This window comes from Phlebotomus argentipes, unplaced genomic scaffold (genome assembly GCF_947086385.1).
Source record: "Phlebotomus argentipes unplaced genomic scaffold, Phlebotomus argentipes genome assembly contig_75, whole genome shotgun sequence".
Taxonomy (NCBI): Eukaryota; Metazoa; Arthropoda; class Insecta; order Diptera; family Psychodidae; genus Phlebotomus; species Phlebotomus argentipes.
In genome coordinates this window covers 1170191-1185158 of record NW_026776170.1, presented here as the reverse complement: position 1 = coordinate 1185158, position 14968 = coordinate 1170191, and the positions used below count along the sequence as shown (strand labels likewise).

The 14968-nt window shown below is 37.2% G+C and overlaps 1 protein-coding gene across 3 annotated transcripts; it reads left to right on the top strand.

Annotated features, from left to right (window-relative positions):
* The first annotated feature begins 2059 nt into the window (after positions 1-2059).
* On the top strand, positions 2060-13333 carry LOC132257071 (zinc finger protein castor homolog 1-like). 3 transcript variants are annotated; one of them, XM_059753783.1, is made up of 8 exons: positions 2060-2295; positions 2351-2660; positions 7789-8278; positions 9014-9521; positions 10865-11210; positions 11344-11483; positions 11543-12002; positions 12185-13333. In XM_059753783.1, exons 2-8 carry the CDS (start codon positions 2351-2353, stop codon positions 12457-12459), a joined length of 2529 nt encoding a protein of 842 aa, XP_059609766.1. In that variant the 5' UTR covers positions 2060-2295; the 3' UTR covers positions 12460-13333. The 3 variants fall into 3 exon arrangements, with proteins under 3 accessions (XP_059609766.1, XP_059609765.1, XP_059609764.1); XM_059753782.1 differs by having other exon boundaries at positions 2060-2660; positions 9014-9515; XM_059753781.1 differs by having other exon boundaries at positions 2060-2660.
* The last annotated feature ends 1635 nt before the right edge of the window (positions 13334-14968 follow it).

Genomic DNA, 14968 nt, shown 5'->3' with positions numbered 1-14968 from the left:
TGAAGAAATTTATATTAACTGATCTATTCTCCCACCCGAAGAGCCTCAGACTGCTTTTTATTAAACATTTTATTCCTTTTTTTGGTAACGAAGAGAATGGTATTTGATGGGTTCACATGATTGAGGAATTTATCTTCAGGCTTGATTTTGATTGGAAGAAGTATGTAATGTACGCTTGTAGGAATATGAAAATACAAAATATTCCACTTATGGCAAATATCTTTGCTGTACAAGAAATCAAATGATTGAAAGAAAAAAGGTGTGTTTGCGCGCTTTTTCACCCATTAGTATTGTATTCCGATTTTCATCGGGATGGCAAAGAGACTTAGAAGCCGACCCGCGACTCTGAATGACAGGGACATGGCTTTTGAAGTTTGCACATGAGCGAGTGAGATGGTATCAATCATTTTTTCATAATATATACACACTGGTAAAAATGTGGCTTCGTCGACAAAATATGAAGAATTGGTTTGGAAGGGAAACGAGAGAGGCTGAAAAATGTGAATAAAAAGAATTATCGTGATTTCTGCTACAGAGTAATTTTCGAGATATGAAAAATAATATTGAATCGAGTGACGGGGAAGCAAAACGAGGAGAGGAAAAAGTTGAATGCGACGCAGAGACGAACTCAGAATAATGAAATAAACTGATCAACGTTATGAATATATCCATTCAATATTTATTGACTCTCACCCAAAAAGTGTGCCCATAAATTCAACAAAGTAAAATTTTATGGAGACAATTGACATTACTTTGCGCACAGCCCGCCCTTTATCTATCATCAACGCGAGCGCATTTCCAAATTCATTTAAAATAAGTAAAAATCACATCGTGGCCATCCAATAAATTCCTATTTTTGAATTTTAGTCAGGAAAATATAAATATAAATGTCTTCGCCGTGGAATTGTGTAATTGAACTACATAACAGCAGTCAGCATCTCAGTTCCTCCAGACGTCTCCTTATTGTACAGGAGAGAATGAGGATCGAACTGAAAATACATACACACTTGAATTGTAGCATTTCGCTCACTTCAAAGTGTTAAAAACTTTGATTGCCATCAAAGTCTCCTCCATTTGATCCTTACTTTGGTCATTTTATAAACTTATTGAATATTAAATTTATTAATAAATATTTAGATTAGTAAAAATATTATTTTAACGACCAATTAGGAAAATTATTTAATTAATACAATATGATCTCATTTATTGTTTAACGTCATGACCGCAATACTTTTTTTCGGCGCAGAACTTTACATACAGAATTATTTAACACATAGACAATGAGGCTGTTACATCGTAGGGCAAGAATTTTAATCCAGAATCAAATGTGATTTGAAGTCCGGCATGGACTAAAAATTTGGAATAAAACGAAATGCGTTGATCCACATGTACAAGCGCACACTCTCTCAAATTCTCATTAAAATCATCTTAGTAACTGCTCATCCGGTTGAAAAAACGATCAATTTTCAATTAAATCTGGTCGAAATGAGCCGAACCACTTGTGCCTCTTTCTATTCGCCAAAGACTATAATGAATACGGGTTTTTTTATCTGAGATAAAGTTTTTACATCGGGTTTAGCTTTGATCTGATCTCAGTTTAAATGTGTCTGCATAAGGTATAAATAGTCTCAATGTACGTGAACATGGATTTTTTCCTGTGCTAAGCATATAAGGTATCAAATATGTGAAAAGAGCGATTTATTGTTTCTCTCTTCTCTGCGCATTAATATGCAGAAAATGTTATGAAAAATTGGGAAATGTGCAAATTTGAAGTTATATCCAGAGTGGTGTTGATTAAACTAATTATCTGCCACTGTGGCACGTTTTAATAGTGTGTGTTTGAATATAGTTCCATCAAATTTTGTTTCATTTATCATGTGAGTAAGTTATAAATCAAAAATTTGGGAAGAGTGGAGAGAGCAATTGATGATGAATCGGGACGAGTAAGAGGGGAATTTTTCGCTGTTGAGAATAATTACAAATCGGTTGAGATTTGAAGCATAGTGGGGGCAGCCTAATGCGCTCGCGCGCTTGCCTTAGCGAATGTCGACTCAGTCGTCGAATGGCAGTCGCATTAGTAACATCGTTAGTGTCCTTTCGGAGGCTGCGCGCACATCGCGGTGTGCTGCGTGCGTGAGTGGCACTTGTGGTAGTACCATCAGTTTCCCTCCTAAAATCATATGACAATTGTTAAGAAATCGAAATACCCGTGGGAATACAGCAAGACACTCAACCCTTTTCACCATAATTCAACCCTTTATTCTCCGCCATGCTGAATGTTATTGAGGGAGAAAAGTGAGCCATGGAAGATACGCCGAAAAATAAGCGTAAAAACTTTTCGCCATCGCAGATGCCCTTGGCCTCCGCCGACAAATCACCATCGCCATTACCATCGCAATTCTGCCTCGTCGAAGATACACCACCTCCACCACCCGATGTTGCACGCTTCGAATTCGCAATGACTACAATGCAAGAGCTACTAAATCTATACGGGCTTTCGATATCACCACGTGACATTGTAGAAGCTCTTACAAAGGAAGCGACCGCCTTGAGACCACCCACTTTTGAGTTGGCGCAACCACCAACTCCTCCCGTGACACCGCATAGTACGGTACCACCGTCCTCTGCTTCCAAAGAACAACCAGATGACAGAAAACCAGGTATATATATATTACAGTTAAACATTGTGCTAGAAAAGAACCATATTGAATTTTTTAATAACATATATATCTGATGAATTTTCAAAAAATATATGTCAATTCCAAGATGCACTAGATAAATGAAAAAATTTGTTATGAACACGTATTCCTAACTTAGAAACCCTTCAAGATCTTATTTTTGATTTTTCATGAAATGTGGAAATTACTCTAATTCTGTCTATTGAGTCAATAAAAACCTTTTTATTTCTAAATATTCGGTACGTTTTATCACACGAATAGAACCACTGACATATTTCAACCAGAAAGAACTAGAAGTTTTAAAAAAGTTCCTTTTGGTAATTTAAAGAAGTAAAACATATCTCAGTAAAATTTGTTTCAAACCCAAATACTATGCTTCCAAATTTATGAAAAGGGAGCTGCTAGTTTTTATTTTTTGATAAGTCTAAAATTTTGTCCGATTTTTTTTTAAATAAAATTCATGCTCATTACAGCACAAAGTCAAAACACAGACATTAGCTTGTACGTGTATAAGTTTACCATATGAAATTGAAGATATTTCCCCCTTTGAGTGACATTCAATTGTTCTGCCAAGATGCTGTAAATTCCAATGGGTCACCCTGCGATCAGTCTCAAAATTAACACACATTCGCCACAAGAGCGTGAAAAACATCGAACATCAATTAATAGATGCATGGCATCTTTGATGCATATCTCATTATCGACTTGTGATTACTTAATCGCGCACTCAGCGGACACGATGGGTGATTTAGAACAATTGAGCCCAATAAAAGCCACCCAATTGACGCTCGGTGGGAATTCCATCAACACTGATTTGTAGCAATTGAACGCAATTGAGGGGATCTTTCATATTTTTCTGCTTATGGGGAACGTAACAGCTCTTCCCACGAACATGAATAGGGTTGTTTGTACTATTCTCTAAACCACTTTATGGTTTAACAAAAATTTGCACTGCTTTTAAAGCAAATTTTCCAAAAATCTACTTTTATCTCAATTAAAGATTTTTTTTTTTTATAATTGTAGTCATGCAAAAATTTTATTTCGATTACATAAATTTATCTTAATTCAGAACCACGGTTTGACTTAGCACACATGTTTGTTTTTCTATTGAATTGGAGAATTCAATTATCGGTTTTAATTCAAATATTTATGAGTAAATTTCAATTCGCCTTTCTTGCCAGCAGGAAGGACCTTTAATCGTAAACCAAAGACAAGCGTTCGAATTGTTCCCTTAAGTTCGGTTTCCATAAGTCTTGTCTTGAACAGAATCCAATTGAAATTGGCAATTAATTATTTCAACGTAATTTAATTCATGAGAAAAGCATTATGTCTGTTAAGCCGGAAAGGAACTATATGCGGTTTAATCCGGAGAATATTGCAACTCCCAGCTGCCGATGGCTAAAGTGTCGACTTAAGCTAAAACATACTCTAATAGTGAAGACACGCATAGCATTCGCGCAATTTATACAAATATTCGTTTTATTACTGTTCTTTGTATGTGAGTGAGTGTGTGTTTGTGTGTATTTTTGCCACTTTATTTTAAAAATATTGGGCGGTATTCTGACACCAATATAATGTCCAAAATATCAAAATGTTAAACTTTTAAAGATTTGGCATTTTGAACTGTGCTACATTGTTGGTCGAATTTGGTGCATGTGATAATTTGCCTTTTCAATGCTGATCGAAAGGGATATTCTGTCAAATGCGCGCGATTCAAGTGTAAGCAAAGGCATGGTGAAAATAAAGCCGTTTTGTGAACTCTGTGTTGTCAATTCTGAGGTCATTTGCATCGCCTGACCTCCCACGAATGGGAGAAAATGCATTTCCGCACAATTCACCAAATTAATGCAGATATTTTGGTAAGTTTGCAGAACCACATAACTTTAAAATTAATTTGTTTATACTCTTTCATCAAGATTTTTCCGTTAAAGTTAAAAAAGGAAATATTCTTTCGGGAGCTGACTATTTGGACTGTTTCGTCTGCTTTAGAACTTCAGCAAGACCATTTCCTCCATTCATCATCCTGTCGCTTCACGAGACATCGCACTCGTCAGAATCTTCCCAGCTCAAACAACAGCAGAGGGTTCTCATCTAAATCCCGACCAAGGAACAGCTGTACAAACTCTCAGCAGCGGACACGATACTCCTGGAGATGAAGGAAGTCTGCGATCGGCTGTATGAGCAGTAATCGACGCAAATCTGCCACGCATTGTTGCAGTACGGGCGTCCGGACATTGTGATGGTGTTAAATAAGTAGAGCAAGGATGCCATGTCGCCGACCAAGCCACGATCGAGCACCTTGGAGAAAAAAATACTCGCTCTCTACACGGGTTTTTGGAAATTGACGGCGTTGCTGCTGTTCACAGCCGAGGATTTTCTGAGCCTGTCCAGAGTTCTCCTCATCCTGACATCAATCCCGTGGACGTGGGGGATGATTTTTTATCCCACCTCAGAGAACTACGATCACCAAACACTTCCAGATCAGTCAGCCCACAATGTGAGACTTCTTTGCCTCCCTCGCAAGAGAACTGTTCTTTTAAAAAGTGCCGAATAAAGTGTTTGAATATTTTTAATAACACATTTATGAATAACCCCGAAAATCGTCCCCTTAAGATGAGTAAGATCTGTTGGATTGTCTTTGTCTGTGTCACATATTTCCGTTCACCATTTGATAACTTATTCATTTTTTCCGCTTTTTGCTCTATAATTTACTTTATCACCTGATGTATAAAGTAGCAACTAAAATATTGAAAGCACCTCGGAGAGGTGCTTCAAATATTTTACGAATTCCAAGGTAATTTCGTCTCGAAATCTATATATCTTGACTTCAGAATATTAAATTTCAAAATATCCCAGGTTGGTGTCTCAGATTTAAAAATAGTGAGAAAGTGACATTTTTATCTTGGAATCTTGGCGTTGGAGTACCAAATCGTCCCGAAATCTTGATCTTGGTGTTAGAATTCCGCTCAATATTTTCTATTTATGCCTCTCAGTCATAGCTTTTGCATATTTTCTGCATGTATAGATTTTTTCTTGAACCTCTTGCAGATGTGCTCATTCAAACCCCCTTTTACGAAATACTATAATAATATATATAATTATTGATAAAAACTGAGGAAATATATCTTACTTATGAGAAACGTATAAAGAATCCAGATTATTGAGCTTTACCAGTATTTTATCTACCTTTTGGGTTATTCAATGCTAGTGTTTTGTGCTATCAAAGCGTCATCAAAGAAGAATATTTTACAAAACACTCTCGTGTTGTCGAAACTATCTAAAAAGCACATGTGAATGAAAAAGTGGGAGCAAAGCGATATTTTTCTCCCAGAAATGAGCCCCCCAATTTCTTTTGATTTCGATAATACGACTTCTGAGCTAGAAGGGAAATAACTTTGCAGCGCGCACTCGCTTGAGTTCAATAATGCAGCTTCAATGATGAGGGAAGGCCGTGGCTTCCCTCGGATGAAGTCCCGCTGCCGCTTTTTTACTCGAATCGAAGTTGAACTGAAGTCCCCTCACTTCCATGAGCCGAGAGTATTGCATGTCCGTGCCGTGCAGTACCGTATACCTAAAATATTTCTTATTAACTGCAACTTATCGTTTAGTTGCTAGATTTGATACAATACCGAATGAAGCATTTTTTTGTGAGAAAAACAAGATATCTGAAATTGTTAAGAAATAAAGAAAACGCTAATTTTGATGTAGTGTCGGTTAAACTTTTGAAATACTTGGGGAAGCTACTTGTTTTTAAGATTTATCTTTTTTATTATTATTATCACTCTGCTCTGTGGTACAATATTGGCCGTCTGGCACTTTAAAGAACGTCTCAACACTTGTCTCAACTGATTGATGTCGACCTAAAGATGCATAATAATTATTTGTGTTCTGTTGTACAGAACCGTGGCTTCTCCTGCCCCCCTCTTCAGGTACTTCTACGCTAGAGTTCGGTTTTGCAAATGTTCCTCCTCAAGTTTATTCGGTTCTCATATGGTTGTGTCCATTGCCACTGGGTGTGATGATATCTCTCTTTACTACACCGGTCTTCTTTTTCCTATCCTCTTTCCCTGTCGCACTGACCTTTATTATTTTACGATCACCACATACACTTTTCAGATTTGTGATTCCAGATTTCAGATCTATGAGTATTCTACTTGTGTTCTCTAAGTTTTTTGAAATATTTCTTCACGAACAGATCTCTGCGTACCAGTCAGGTTTTCGTAGGAATCATAGTTCAATTACTGCTCTTCTCAAAGATAATTATGACAGTGCCTCGGCGGTAGACTGCTCAGTTTTGCTTTTCTGGTTTCACTTGATTTCCCGGTCACTTCTTCGATTTCTCGATCAATTAAGAAAGACATTCAACGTCTGCAGCAGGTAAATTCGTTGCCTTCGTAAATTTGACCATAAGTGTCACTATCCGTCGGATAGAAAGGCTTTGCTCCATAATAAAAAATATATATGATGAGCGCTCGGGAAAGAAACAGCCGAATGTCATAAGGTGTGATACTCCGATAATGTTTAAGAATGTATTGTTGGCCTTGTGGCAAAAGGAGGTGGCGTGATCAGACGTGAATTATATTTATATAGCTGAGATTTACATCACAGCGAATATCTGTAATCGCGTAAAAAACGAACCTCGCAAAATCAACTCCAATCAAATCACATAATCCTAAAATGACGAAATATGACGAAAATGGGAGAGGGCACTTTTTGTTTTTTCGTATCTGTTCGTCGTTCGTCTATCCGTTCGTCCGTCTGTCGAAACAAACGGTCACGTGACGCCTAAACGTTAAACGTTAAATTTATGCAGTGCTAAAGAATATTTTTTTGCCAAATCCAACACTCCACCCCTCCGTCCGCCGATATTTTCCGTCGGCGCCGTCCGCCGGCTCGTTTACGCGTGGATAAGCAAAGGCTTATCTACATTATAATTTTTTATTGACATCCTGTTTAGTTTGAAATTGACAATTATATTTGAAAAATTCAGAAATCGGTGTTACACTTTGTTACATAACATTAATTGTAGGAAAAGTGCAAAACAAAATATCCAAACATTCAAAATCTGTGAAAACTGATCTCACTTATGACTTCTCTCCTATTGTTGCAGTTAACCAATCGTTGACCCTTTTTAGTAAATATCTAAAGAAATTTTCCTCATACGCTGAATGTGGCAGCGAGCGGTGTGCAGCGGAAAATACCCGAGATCACTACCATTGCTTCGATACACACTGCGCAGGCAAATGTCTAAGTAAGAAAGAGGAAATAATCAGACACGTAAAATGGCATAAGAAGCGCTCTGAGAGTCTTACATACGGCTTCTTGCGCTTTAGTGCTACCGATGATTGCACCATCCACTTTGGCACAGCGTGTACACATAACCGTAAGCAGACTCACTACCACTGTCTGCGAACTAACTGTGACAAGATATACATTAGCACAAGCGATGTGCAGATGCACTCAAATTACCACCGAAAAGACAGTGTCATCTACCAGGAAGGTTTCCAGCGTTTTCGCGCCACTGAAGAATGTAACACAGACTATTGCGCTTTCGCCAGACAACGAACGACACACTTTCATTGTCGTCGCAGCGGGTGCAGGTGAGCGTTTTAATTGGTTTAGTGAACGAAATTGACGGAATCCCTGCTCCTACACGAACAATAGACATATCTTTCATACAGAATAAAAATTAAGGACCACATCTCTTTTATTTAGTATTTATTATAATATGAGGATAGCGCAAAAGTAGAAATTTACCATTTTGGATACAAGTGGTGAAGAAGAGGATCGTGAATATGTAGGGAGCCATATGGGACATCCGGCTAGAGAAGAAAGAACTTTATTAATACTTAATAGTCTTCTTTATAAAAGGACACGCAAAAGAATCTCCTCTACTGTTACAGAATGTTTCCTACTGAATGCAGAATCTTCCTACAGAATCACAATTCTCTGAGCGCAAATTTAGTTGAATATAAAATAATGGCAACAAGAAATGTCTTCAATGCTAGATTTCCAAACGCTAAATTATAAACTTGAAATGTATAGAACGCCAGATTTCCCTACACGAAGTTACACAAAATACTTTCTACACAAAAATTTTCAAACACGAAATTTAAGAACTCAGGCTTTTCATTATTTTAATATTGCTGTGATAAATATTGGCTGTGATGAATGTACCCGCTGAGATAGAATAAATGTAATGTAATGTATTAGGCAAAACTTTTTGACTATTTCCCTTTATATTTAGTTTTATAATGTAGAATTGATAAATCTCGTAGGATATGTACATATATGTTGAATCAACTCAATTCAAGCTATGTGTTGTTTTTTTGTAGATACACGTTTAAGAACAAGGCGGATATGGAAAAACATAAGAGTTACCACATCAAGGATGAGCAACTCACGCGTGATGGCTTCAAGAAATTCCTTAAAACTGAAGCTTGTAGTTTTGCGTCCTGTCGGTTCTCACAGGTTGCCAATCACATTCACTGCATACGTGAAAATTGCGCATACGTACTACATAGTAGTGGCCAACTTATTAGTCACAAACGGAAGCACGAGCGTATGGACGGTGATACACGTCGCAAGGATGATGATGAGGATGATATGATGCGTGTTTGTTCAGATAAAAAGTGTCACGACGAACCACTAAACTTATCTGCGCATTACCATTGCGCTTGTGGTGTTACAGTAGACAGTAGCGCCACGGAAGTGGCTCAGCACATGCGAACACACGATTCAGGGCCAAATCTTTTACAGATCACCTCTATTGATGGCTTCTTCAATCGAAAACGCGGTCGTCCACCGAAAAATCGCATTGTGGAAGTTTACAACAGCGTGAGCGTAAGTTTATAAATTTTTGAAACCATATATTGATATCTCTAGACAAGGCTCTAGATTTTGTAGAAATAATTATTGTACACTGCGTAATTCCCATCAATTTTGAACACGCGCGCAATTCACTGTCCTTGGGAGAGGGTGTCTTGTCACTTAGCTATAACGTACTGACATTTAGGGCCGATCTGTGCCAAAGAAGCTGAGTGAATTAGGAAAATTTGTTTGCCAACTAAAGCTGAATTAGATTTTAAAATTGAAGTCGATTATGTGAATAAACAAAAAGAAGTCGAATCTAACAGAAATCCACAGATTGTACACTGACAAATTGTACCTATAGAAAATATTTTAAAGGGTGATTTGCATCCATGGCGCTGATTGGCACGCGATTCGCGCCAAGTGGCGTTGGTAGTTCTACAATACATCAAGACCTACTTATGACGTGATTCTGACCATAATCTTTTCCGCACTGAGAAAAACATTCAGAGGGCTGAAACTTGCATAAGGCCTTCGCTTTATGTTTCAAAAGTAGTCTGTATTTTCGGAATTGCTGTACTTTTATCTTTATTCTTAGAGTCGTAGAAAAAATTTTCCGTTTTCTGAAATCCGTATTGGAGGATTTTCATATTAGAGTAGCTTCGTGTAGGGAAATCTGGCGTTCTATACATTTCAAGTTTTTAATTTAGCGTTTGGAAATCTAGCACTGAAGACATTTCTTGTTGCCATTGTTTTATATTCAACTAAATTTGCGCTCAGAGAATTGTGATTCTGTAGGAAGATTCTGCATTCAGTAGGAAACATTCTGTAACAGTAGAGGAGATTCTTTTGCGTGTCCTTTTATAAGGGAGATCCAATAAAAGGATTTGTTTCAGTTCCAAACACTTCTTTTACCTAGTTTTCACTGTTTTTGTCTTCTAGCCACCTTTTTTCTCATTGCACACCATTATCTTCTTTCATCGAACCCACACAACCAACCAATATTTGCCCCAACACTACACGTACCTGATGAGTAAGGAGTTTCGCTCCTAAACATCGGTTCAGTGAAACTGAATTACGAGCTTTGCTAGTCGTTCCATTTTCACATAAAGGCGTAGAAAGAATTGGAACGATAAACTTTATTGTAGATCTGAAGATCGTCTGCATACAGATGATATAAGATTTGTTCTTTTTCGGTAAAATAGGTTTAAGTTGGAAGCTTTCCTTATCATATTTTGAGCTTATGGTTTCAATTCGTCCAATTGATTTGATGGCCAATGATTATGTATTAGTGTTCACTCGTAACGTTTTTCAAAACTCAATGAAAAGATATATTTAAATCTTTCCATAAAGTAAATACATCTGCTTGATTACAGGTTACGCAATCACCGCAAGCCATTTTCACGTCGTTTAAATTGGAGAAAAATTTACGACCGAGTGAAGAAGCTGCCGTATCTACAGCAGATACACTGTTCGAATTTCATGATCAAACTTCGGATTGCAGCCACGTGACATGTCCCAATCGGCGGCTTTTGCACCACTTTCATTGTACTCGATGTGGTTTCTCCTTTCAATCGCCAGGGCATGCACAGACACATAATTGTGAACGTCGTTTGCGACGTCGTTCTTCTTCATCCTCTGCTTCGTGTACATCCACCGTTTCATCGGCCACATCGTCACAACATCCAAAATTGGCCGATGATACGGATGAGCGAGTGAGCGGTAAGTATTTTAAGTTTTATGGGAGTTCACTAATTATCAAGTCATTCTAGAATTTTTATTATAGATCTTTCTGAAATACCCTAGAATTTGAAAAATGAATTTACACAGTTTGCGTTTGCTTTTTTGTTCATAGTGGTGAGAGCAGCCGGGACGTTTTTTCCCGAAAATTCAAATAGCAGTGAACCTAGTGAAGCGAAAATCGAATCAACGTGCGACTTTCCATCCTGTAAGTTGAAGAAAAAGGTTCATCATCATTGTAATTTTTGCAATCAGGTAAGTCGATAATGGATTAAATGAATATACTATTTTCATTCACTTCTTTTGCTTTGTAGGCTTTTTCCGAGGAATCTCGCCTCACTTTGCATAGCATTAAACACCAAGTGAAAAACGAAGAGGCTCCAATGACGCTGTACCCTCACTCAGCAATGTACAAAAACTTGTACCCATTCTTTGATATACCGTCAACTTCGGTGCCACCACCAAAACTACCACGACTTGATGATGACGTTACACGCAGTTGTCGAATGTTGAAGGATGAACCAATACCACTAGGTTATCTTAAGTTCCGTTTCAACGAGGACTGCAAATTTAACAATTGTGGCTACCGGAATCATCAATCACATTTTCATTGTTGCCGTCATGACTGCTTTTATAGTTTCTGCGATAAAACACGATTCGTACAACACACGGCTAGACACGAGAGACTAGACAAGCTCATGGGCGATGATTTCAAACAATATCGGGCAAATATGCGATGTGGTTACGAGAATTGTGCCTACAGCAAGCCTTCAGGTGATTCTCACAAGTCGTTTTAAAAATTAGTTTAGCCACTACGAGAATTATTGAAATATTTGTAAATTATTCCAGAATTTTGTTTAGTTGTATGATAGTTTTTATATGGAAAAGAAGATTTTTATTTGCAGCTACTGTTGTTGGAATACTAAAAATATAAATATTTGTAAATCTCTTTGCAGGAAGCAACAACAAATCATCTCACTTTCATTGCCTGAAATGTGATTTCATTTGCTCTGACACAAACAAAGTTGTGGCTCATCGGCGGCAGCACACCAAACTCGAGTACATAAGGCTTGCTGGTTTCCGAAAGGTGAGCAATAGTGAGAAGTGTAGTAAAGAGGCGAATGACGTATCGTGTAGCTACAGTGGTCGACAAACTCACTATCACTGTCTCGTGTGCAACTGTAGCGTGCTGTCTCGGGCACAGCTCACATCTCATCGCCATCGTGAATAAAAAAAAGACGAGGTATAGCTTGGAATCGGTTGAGGTTATATTTATTTAGAGTTATAACTGGCGGTAAGAAAGAAGATGTGAACAGTTTAAATTTTCCCTCAATGTTATACCGCCCAACAACATTGTGTGCCATAGACAGTGCCAGGAACAATATAATTATATATTCTATCCAATTATAAACATGTACAAAGATTTTATCGAATTTCAAGTGAGATGATACTGTCAGGTAGACTTTGTAGCCAAAACTGGGCATAGACAGATGTGACAAATCGAAGAGGATTTAAAAAAAATTATAGGAATTTAGAAATTATCTCTAGAAATTATTTGACAACATGTAATAGCCAGTACCTGTACCCTAGACAGGTCAAGAATTTAGCTTAAAAAAATATTGAATGTGAGCTGTATGTCAATAACACGTTGTCCCAATACCAGTTGCATACTAATGCATCGTAAATTAGGCAAAAAATCTGTTTTGTGTAATTGATTTTTTCGAGTCGGAATAAAGTTACAATGTTCTCAGATATCTCCTACTCAAAGTTGTAGAATTTATTTTACCAATTTAAATTTATGGTTCACCAAACCAAAATGTTTTCATTTTGTGTAAGCTTTTAAGATTCATAACATTCAGAGAAAATTATTTTAAGTATATGTTGGGTACCTTTTACACGCCGAACAGACTCAACATCGTCTGAGGAGTCGTTTTAAATCGTGGGCTTTTCCCTAGGGGCTCGTTCAAACATCTTTTTTGCCTTAACTTTTGAGTTTTCACTCTCCTGGGGAACAGTAAGGCTGGCAGTGTCGATTTTAATGCTAAACGTGACGTGATCGGTCATATTTTTCACACAGCAAAGTATTGCAGGAATCAATAAAAAGTCTCTCATATTTGCAATTTTATGCTACCTCATTGCCAAAATACGAATTTGAAATGCATTCAATATAGTACTTTTATCCTCTGTAAGCGCGTAGAAAACTCCGAACTCGTGTAATTAATGTGAAAATCCCAGTTTATTCGGCATGTATAAGGTCTTAGAACACAGGCATACTTTTCTCATGAATTTTAATTTGGATGTTCGAAGGTACTCTTTTTTACCTGTCCTTTAAGGCACAAATTTTGGCTGAAAATAGTCTGAATCAATAGGCAATCATTTGTTTATTATTTATTTGTATTATTAAAAATCTGCTCGAGTCCTCTACAAGTTCACTTTTAGAGTTCCCAGGTATCGGTTGCCACCAATATTTACTGATGTCTTAGCAAGACAAAATAGTTACAAAAAAATTCTGCGTCATTGACTGATGTGTCCCAAAAGCACAAAGAATTAAAAACATTCTAATACATGATAAGCACACGCTTGGCGTGTTTAGTACTCTAGCTTTGATAGAAAATAAAACCTATAATTTTAGAAATGTCTTGATTTGAACTATCAAAATAGAGAAGAAATTATATCGAAATAGTTTGACAATGAAAGAATTGTTTAAATTTTCAAATATTGGAATTTTTTTTATTGACTTTAGCACCTCAAGCAGTAGTTAAATAAACAAATGATGATCTAAGTATTGCAAAATCTTTCAAACAAGTCTTTCAAAGTTTTTTTGGATCGAATAAGCAGACCCAAAGTTATAGAGTTTCGATGAATTAAAATTTGAACCGCCATAACTCTGACTTTGACAACAACATAGAAAATCCTTATCAAAATATGTAGATAATAATTTGCAGAGTAAAAGGCATTAAAAATAATATATTCTGACAGCGTTGGTGATGACGTCTGAGACTAAGGATAAAGGCACTCTACTGTAGGGCATCGGGGTATCCGTCTTTTGGTGAAGAGATGATCAAAATTGGTTGAGGTGAGGAAGCGTCCATTCATCGAGGCACTGACACAAACATTGTCAGCAGTAGAGCACAGTAGTCATTATGCTTCACATAACCACTCAGATAAGACATCTGTAGTCCATCGATACCAATCTACATCTGAGTTAGGCATATGATGTCAGTCTTCAGTTCCTCGCGTGAATGGTTGCGAGGAACTCATAAAATTTCTTCAAAATACATCGAATATTCTGCGTCACTACGCAAAATATAGAATGAGTGGAGAAATCGCTGCAGCCACTTGTCGAGGGCGAAAAACTTGAGTTTTTTTTCTTTCAAAAGGATCTCGCGACTTATCGTATGAAATACTTTGAAGATATCGAGAAACAAAGCAGCCATGCAGTTGATTCCTTTGTGAATCTCTTCAACCGCAGTCTTTTCAGAACATTATACATCCCAGATATACATCTGAAGTGTGACAGAAAATGCTTTTAAAGATCAGTTTCCGAAAGTCCAAACCATACAACGATAACGTTTTAGCTAGTAAGTACATTACTTCTAGGATCTTGTCTTTGGTGACTGAAGACGAAATGAAAGAGGTCAGCACAGAGTGAAAAGGATTTTTTTTCGCAACGCAGGTAACACAGGCATTCCCAGTTGCATTATATATCATTAAGTAAATGTATTAATTAACCCACTAAA